The sequence below is a fragment of the Entelurus aequoreus genome, linkage group LG02, assembly GCF_033978785.1.
Source record: "Entelurus aequoreus isolate RoL-2023_Sb linkage group LG02, RoL_Eaeq_v1.1, whole genome shotgun sequence".
Lineage (NCBI taxonomy): Eukaryota > Metazoa > Chordata > Actinopteri > Syngnathiformes > Syngnathidae > Entelurus > Entelurus aequoreus.
Window position 1 is genome coordinate 89,355,992 of NC_084732.1, and position 10,015 is coordinate 89,366,006.

Sequence of the window (10,015 nt, forward strand, 5' to 3'; positions counted from 1 at the left end):
ATATATATATATATATATATATATATATATATATATATATATATATATATATACTACATAATGTACATATATTGTATATATAGTTTATATACTGTATATAGTGTACCTATAGTGTACATATACTGTATATATAGATTATATATATAGTGTATATATAGTATACATATACTGTACATATAGTTTATATATATAGTGTAACTACAGTGTATATACACTGTACATATAGTGTACATACATAGTGTATATATACTGTACATACAGTGTGTATATATAAATAGTGTACTTACACTATATATATATATATATATATATATATATATATATATATATATATATATATATATATATATATATATATATATATATATATATATATATATATATATAGTGTAAGTGAGTGAGTACATTGGTGTTGCCTTTCCAGACAATAATAATAATATGTGGCAAAATAATGATTATTGATCAAATATCCATCTATCGATTTTCTACCGCTTGTCCCTTTTGGGGTCGTGGGGGGTCGCTGGAGCCTATCTCAGCTACAATCGGGCGGAAGGAGGGATGTCCCCTGGACAAGTCGCCACCTCATCGCAGTATTGATCAAATATGCAATTTGTATTGTTGATGTAGTATTTGTAGCTGGAAATGACACAAGAACGTGGTAATAATAATCATCATCATCATCATAATAATAACAATAATCATCATAATGATAACAGTAATAATCATCATCATAATGATAATAACAATAATCATAATAATAATAACAATAATCATCATCATCATCATAATAATAACAATAATAATCATTATAATAATAATAATAACAATAATCATAATAATAATAACAATAATAATCATCATCATAATAATAAAGTATAGATGAGAGGTTTTGAGAGCAGACATAGATCATGTAGATATGATTTATGTCAGGCTGTGTTTCAACTTACAGTCAAAATGAAATATGATTTGATTTATGATCTGAAAATGGGCTTTGCCTTGTTTTTCTCAAGCTGCTACGGCTCTGCTGTGGCTTCTGGCTGTAGAACATTTGAGTTGTAATCAATGATGTGAGTACAAATAGAAACATTTGGAATGGAAGATATATTTCATTAATACTGTATTACATATTTATATACACTATTTTTTTTTAAAGGGGGCTTTTTGAATTAGTGGTTCCTTTTTTATTTTTTTCCGATACAACACCGATATTGAATATTTGCCAATACCAATATTGATATCAGCAGGAATCATACTTGGCTTTCAACGGTTTGATCAAGTGAAATGTATTATTAAACGTCTGGAACTAACTTATGCTGTCTTTAAGTTGAAGTGGAGTGGTCATTGTTTTTTGCAACATCCAGTGGCCAAAATATTTAATTAAGTTAAAGCTCATGAGGCAGTAAATGGAATGATGCGGACACGTTTGTTACTGGACAGGTTGTAATCTGCCTTGGAGACTCAGTATGTGTAAGTAACATACAACGGTGATTATTTGATACAAATGTCACATTTTATTGTTCATTGATTATTACCTATGTCTAGCTTGTGTGCTATAGTGGGCTGAGCTGTTGTGTAGCTGCTAGCTCCTACTAGCCTAGGACAAAGATAGGAATACTTTCTGGCTGGACTGGAATCCTTCACGTGGTGGTTCCTCACAGTCCGGTTTGTTCGTCAGCACCATCTTCGTAGGCTGTGTTGGTCTGTCCTTCCGGCTCGTAGGGGTTCTCCACTCCCGTGGTTGTGGACTTCCTGTCGGCGCACAGGAAGCAGACGTGTTGGATGTGGGGCATTCTGCGCTTGCATCACACTTACTTCCTGCGATCTCTGACGCCTGACACGATGAGGTAGAGGCCCATGAGCAGCGTGATGCCCATCACCACGCCGAACACCACCAGCCACACCTCCACCGGCTGCTCCACGGGGGGGGAGAGGGTGGCAGGGATGCCCTCGAACTCCAGAGTCTTGTCGTCCAGTTGGAACGCATCGTTGATCCGCCCTCGGGATGATCTGATCAAGTCCACATGAGGAATTTACTGAGGATCTTTTTTTCACAAGGATAGGCGATGGGGCCCAATTAAACAAATATATATATATTTATATATAACTATATATAAAATATTTATATATATATATATATATATATATATATATATATATATATATTTATACATATTTATATATATATATATATATATTTATACATATTTATATATATATACTTATTTGTTTATATATATATATTTTAATATATATATATATATATTTAAAAAATATATATATAAATGTATATTTCATTTATTTATATATATATATATATATATATATATATATATATATATATATATATATATATATATATATATATATATATATATATAGATGTATAAATATATATTTTTTAAATATATATGTTTTTATATACATATATATATATATATATATATTTATACATATTTATATATATATACTTATTTGTTTATATATATATATTTTAATATATATATATATATTTAAAACATATATATATAAATGTATATTTCATTTATATATATATATATATATATATATATATATATATATATATATATATATATATATATATATATATATATATATATAGATGTATAAATATATATTTTTTAAATATATATGTTTTTATATACATATATATATAATTAAATATATATATATATTTAAAACTATATAAATATTAAAATATATAAATATAAATATATGCATCTTTAAAAAAGATATTTATGATTGTTTTAATATATATATTTATTTATATATATATATATTTAATATATAAAATTATATATATATATATATATATATATATATATATATATATATATATATATATATATATATATATATATACATATATTTAAAACAAAAAATATATATATATGTTAAAAATATATATATATATATTTACAAAATATTTATAAATATATATATATTAAAACTATATGTATATAAATATTTATATATAGTCACACACACACGAGGTGTGGTGAAATTATTCTCTGCATTTGACCCATCATATATTAAATATATATGTATATATATAAATATATATATATATATATATATATATATATATATATATATATATATATATATATATATATATATATATATATATATATATATATATATATATATATATATATTTAAAAAAAATGTATATAAATGTATATTTCATTTATATATATATACATATATTAATATATATAAATATATATTTTTTAAATATATGTATATTTTTATATACATATATAATTAAATATATATATGACCCAATGCAAACAACCTTCCCTAGTCATGGTGCAAACAACGACTTACCGTATGGCCGCCTTCACGTCCTCTCTGGGGACGTACTCCGCCGGCCTCTGAGGGTGGGTGACCACCATGTAGAAGGAGATCCTGGGGGTGTGTCGATAGGTCAGAATGTTCTGATCCCTGCAAGACAAAGAAGAAGCCATGAAAGTCTGCCAAGGTGAGAGAAAATGCAAGAACTGACGTGAAGACAAGCGTGTGGTTGTGTTGGCTGAAGTGTTGTCTCAGAGCGTACGCCACGCTGGACTTGAACAGGAACAACTCGTTGGCGTTCCAGGAATACTGCAACAATATTTGGAAGATTTCATGTCATTCTTACTTGTACCATGTCATATGATGTATATTATATTCATATTATAATGTAATACCATGAATATTATATGTGTGTAATACCATGAATATTATATTATATGATAATGTAATATGAATATTACAACGTAATATGATGAATATTATATTCATATTACAATGTAATACTATGAATATTATATTCATATTACAATGTAATACGATTAATATTATTTTCATATTACAATGTAATACTATGAATATTATATTTATATTACAATGTAATACGATTAATATTATATTCATATTACAATGTAGTATAATGAATATTATATTCATATTATAATGTAATACGATGAATATTATATTCATATTACAATGTAATACGATTAATATTATATTCATATTACAATGTAGTATGATGAATATTGTATTCATATTATAATGTAATACGATTAATATTATATTCATATTACAATGTAATACAATTAATATTATATTCATATTACAATGTAGTATGATGAATATTGTATTCATATTATAATGTAATATGATGAATAGTATATTAATAATACAATGTAATATGAATATTACAATGTAATATGATGAATATTATATCAATATTAAGTTTGCAGTCTGAATATTCATATTGATATTATATTTTAATATGAATATTATATTAATATTATAATGTAGTATGAATATTCATATTAATACTATAATGCGGTATGAATGTTCATATCAATATCATAATGTAATATGAATATTTTATTAATATTATAATGTAGAATGAATATTCATATTAGTATTATATTGCAGTATGAATATTAATATCAATAATACACTGTGTTATGAATATTAATTGTAATATTATTATATAATTTTAATATTCATATTATAATGTAGTACAAATATTCATATTACAATATAATATGAACATTATATGAATAGTACAATGTAATATGAATATTCATATCCATATTACAATGTAGTATGAGTATTCATATCAATATTATAATTTAATATGAATAATAATACTACCTAGTAATGTGAATGTTATATTACACATAATATGAATATGCATATTACAATGTAATATGGATATTATATTCGTATTACAATGCAATATGAATATGAATATTAATATTATAATGTAGTATGGATAATAATATTACATGTAATATGAACATTAAATTAATATTACCATGACATGTAATAAGAATAATATTACATGTAATATAAATATGATATTAATACTATTATGTATAATGAATATAATACAACATGACATGTAAATTGAATAATAATATTACATGTCATATAAATATCAATATTACATGTAATTTGAATATTATATTAATATAACCATGATATGTAATATGGATAATATTATTACATGTAATATGAATATTATATTAATATTATAATGTAATATGAATATTATAATAATATAACCATAACATGTAATACAAATATTAATGGAATATTAACATAACATGTAATAAGAATAATAATTTACAATAACTATAACATGTAATTGGAATAATACTCACAGCATCAGCACCCATGGCCATCTTCAAACTCAGCCTCACTTTGATGCCATAGTCAGAATCTGTAATCATCATCAGGAAGTACATCTTTGGCTTTTATACTTCTTGACAAATATTAGGATATTATTATTAACATATTAGGATTATGGACAGCAAGGGAAGATGCCCTGTAATATGTTATATATGTACGTGTATATTGACTGACAGGGGTCGATGTTATACAATGTGCATTGTTATATAAATATATTGACTGACAGGTGTCGATGTAATACAATGTGCATTGTTATATAAATATGTTGACTGACAGGGGTGGATGTAATACAATGTGCATTGTTATATAAATATATTGACTGACAGGTGTCGATGTAATACAATGTGCATTGTTATATAAATATATTGACTGACAGGTGTCGATGTAATACAATGTGCATTGTTATATAAATATATTGACTGACAGGTGTCGATGTAATACAATGTGCATTGTTATATAAATATGTTGACTGACAGGTGTCGATGTAATACAATGTGCATTGTTATATAAATATATTGACTGACAGGTGTCGATGTAATACAATGTGCATTGTTATATAAATATATTGACTGACAGGGGTGGATGTAATACAATGTGCATTGTTATATAAATATATTGACTGACAGGTGTCGATGTAATACAATGTGCATTGTTATATAAATATATTGACTGACAGGTGTCGATGTAATACAATGTGCATTGTTATATAAATATATTGACTGACAGGGGTGGATGTTATATAAATATATTGACTGACAGGTGTCGATGTCGGCGTCCCAGCCCACAGAGCGGTTGTGTTTGATGTTGTCGCTCTTCAGCCACTGGTAGAGTTTGTGGAAGTAGTCCAGCAGAGGCTGGGCGTCCATCTTGGTGTCTCCAGATATGTTCTGCAGAGCTCTGGTCCACGACTGAGCCCGGCCCAACATCAACATGTTCCTGGGAGGCAAGTAGATCTTTGGTCACATGGCCTGGACCAGCAGCCAATCACAGGACAGCTCCAGACAGCCAGGGTCCAAGTACAGAAACATGCCAACTTTGCAGCTTGACAAACTTTTACATCAGGCCAAATACACGGTGCCTCCGTTCAGCCATTTTGTGTCCCACTGGCAGACATTTTGTGTCCCACTGGCAGCCATTTTGTGCTTGCTTGCCATTGAAGAGACTGCTTTACTTTACTTAAGTTCAGCTTGTCATTGTTGTTGTTTTTAGATTGTTCATAAATAGAAAGTCGATCCATCCCCTGCATGTTATTTATGTTTTTAATACACAGTACTGTATGTCACATATTATTGATGTTTTGAATACACAGCACTGTATGTCACATATTATTGATGTTTTGAATACACAGTACTGTATGTCACATATTATTGATGTTTTGAATACACAGTACTGTATGTCACATATTATTGATGTTTTTAATACACAGTACTGTATGTCACATATTATTTATTTTGAATACACAGTACTGTATGTCACATATTATTGATGTTTTTAATACACAGTACTGTATGTCACATATTATTGATGTTTTTAATGCACAGCACTGTATGTCACATATAATTGATGTTTTTATTACACAGTACTGTATGTCACATATTATTGATGTTTTTAATACACAGTACTGTATGTCACATATTATTGATGTTTTTAATACACAGTACCTTATGTCACATATTATTGATGTTTTTAATACACAGTACTGTATGTCACATACTATTGATGTTTTTAATACACAGTACTGTATGTCACATATTATTGATGTTTTGAATACACAGTACTGTATGTCACATATTATTGATGTTTTTAATACACAGTACTGTATGTCACATTTTATTGATGTTTTGAATACACAGTACTGTATGTCACATATTATTTGTGTTTTTAATACACAGCACTGTATGTCACATATTATTGATGTTTTTATTACACAGTACTGTATGTCACATACTATTTGTTTTGAATACACACTATTATATGTCACATATTATTTATGTTTTAATACACAGTACTTTATGTCACATATTATTTATGTTTTTTATACACAGTACTGTATGTCACATATTATTTATGTTTTAATACACAGTATTCTATGTCACATATTATTTATGTTTTAATACACATTACTGTATGTCACATATTATTTATGTTTTGAATACACAGTACTGTATGTCACATATTGTTGATGTTTTGAATACACAGTACTGTATGTCACATATTATTGATGTTTTTAATACACAGTACTGTATGTCACATATTATTTATGTTTTTATTACACAGTACTGTATGTCACAAATTATTTATGTTTTTAATACACAATACTGTACGTCACATATTATTGATGTTTTGAATACACAGTACTGTATGTCACATATTATTTATGTTTTTATTACACAGTACTGTACGTCACAAATTATTTATGTTTTTAATACACAGTACTGTATGTCACATATTATTGATGGTTTGAATACACAGTACTGTATGTCACATATTATTTATGTTTTATGACACAATACTGTATGTCACATATTATTTATGTTTTAAACACACAGTACTGTATGTCACATATTATTTATGTTTTATGACACAGTACTGTATGTCACATATTATTTATGTTTTATGACACAGTACTGTATGTCACATATTATTGATGTTTTTAATACACAGTACTGTATGTCACATATTATTGATGTTTTTAATGCACAGCACTGTATGTCACATATTATTGATGTTTTTAATACACAGTACTGTATGTCACATACTATTGATGTTTTTAATACACAGTACTGTATGTCACATATTATTGATGTTTTGAATACACAGTACTGTATGTCACATATTATTGATGTTTTGAATACACAGTACTGTATGTCACATTTTATTGATGTTTTGAATACACAGTACTGTATGTCACATATTATTTGTGTTTTTAATACACAGCACTGTATGTCACATATTATTGATGTTTTTATTACACAGTACTGTATGTCACATACTATTTGTTTTGAATACACACTATTATATGTCACATATTATTTATGTTTTAATACACAGTACTTTATGTCACATATTATGTATGTTTTTAATACACAGTACTGTATGTCACATATTATTGATGTTTTGAATACACAGTACTGTATGTCACATATTATTGATGTTTTTAATACACAGCACTGTATGTCACATATTGTTGATGTTTTTATTACACAGTACTGTATGTCACATATTATTTATGTTTTAATACACAGTATTCTATGTCACATATTATTTATGTTTTTAATACACAGTACTGTATGTCACATATTATTCATGTTTTGAATACACAGTACTGTATGTCACATATTATTGATGTTTTGAATACACAGTACTGTATGTCACATATTATTTATGTTTTATGACACAGTACTGTATGTCACATATTATTTATGTTTTAAACACACAGTACTGTATGTCACATATTATTTATGTTTTATGACACAGTACTGTATGTCACATATTATTGATGATTTTAATACACAGTACTGTATGTCACATATTATTGATGTTTGTAATACACAATACTGTATGTCACATATTATTGATGTTTTTAATACACAGTACTGTATGTCACATATTATTTATGTTTTTAATACACAGTACTGTATGTCACATATTATTTATGTTTTATGACACAGTACTGTATGTCACATATTATTTATGTTTTAAACACACAGTACTGTATGTCACATATTATTTATGTTTTATGACACAGTACTGTATGTCACATATTATTTATGTTTTTAATACACAGTACTGTATGTCACATATTATTGATGTTTTATGACACAGTACTCTATGTCACATATTATTTATGTTTTAAACACACAGTACTGTGTGTCACATATTATTTATGTTTTATGACACAGTACTGTATGTCACAAATTATTTATGTTTTAAACACACAGTACTGTATGTCACATATTATTTATGTTTTATGACACAGTACTGTATGTCACATATTATTTATGTTTTTAATACACAGTACTGTATGTCACATATTATTGATTTTTTTAATACACAGTACTGTATGTCACATATTATTGATGTTTTTAATACACAGTACTGTATGTCACATATTATTGATGTTTTTAATACACAGTACTGTATGTCACATATTATTGATGTTTTTAATACACAGTACTCTATGTCACATATTATTTATGTTTTAAACACACAGTACTGTATGTCACATATTATTTATGTTTTATGACACAGTACTGTATGTCACATATTATTTATGTTTTTAATACACAGTACTGTATGTCACATATTATTGATGTTTTTAATACACAGTACTGTATGTCACATATTATTGATGTTTTTAATACACAGTACTGTATGTCACATATTATTTATGTTTTATGACAGTACTGTATGTCACATATTATTGATGTTTTGAATACACAGTACTGTATGTCACATATTATTGATGTTTTGAATACACAGTACTGTATGTCACATATTATTTATGTTTTAAACACACAGTACTGTATGTCACATATTATTTATGTTTTATGACACAGTACTGTATGTCACATATTATTGATGTTTTTAATACACAGTACTGTATGTCACATGGTACTTACTTGAGCTTAGTTCCCGCCACTGTGGACCCCGTGATGTCACAGGAGGACAAGTCACCTGATTGGCCAGCAGCCTGACAGAGTGCTTTGTGGAACTGGAACTGGTAGATGGTTCTTGTGAAGTACCTGGGAGTCAACACACTCTGTATTAACTACAACATTTCTCTTTTGTACTCTTTCAAAGC

At 26.8% G+C, this 10,015-nt stretch overlaps 1 protein-coding gene across 1 annotated transcript in view; it reads right to left on the reverse strand.

Moving 5' to 3' along the window:
* Positions 1–1,638: 1,638 nt before the first annotated feature.
* The window catches only part of LOC133642476 (angiotensin-converting enzyme 2-like), a 37,149-nt gene continuing 28,772 nt past the window's right edge, over positions 1,639–10,015 (reverse strand). Inside the window, exons 13-19 of the mRNA XM_062036682.1 lie at positions 9,834–9,956; positions 5,969–6,147; positions 5,184–5,242; positions 3,527–3,624; positions 3,349–3,465; positions 1,813–2,007; positions 1,639–1,749 (exon numbers count right to left, since the gene is read on the reverse strand). Of these exons, the coding sequence (XP_061892666.1) occupies positions 1,653–1,749; positions 1,813–2,007; positions 3,349–3,465; positions 3,527–3,624; positions 5,184–5,242; positions 5,969–6,147; positions 9,834–9,956 (868 nt within the window). The 3' untranslated portion in view covers positions 1,639–1,652. The remainder of the gene's footprint in view (positions 1,750–1,812; positions 2,008–3,348; positions 3,466–3,526; positions 3,625–5,183; positions 5,243–5,968; positions 6,148–9,833; positions 9,957–10,015) is intronic.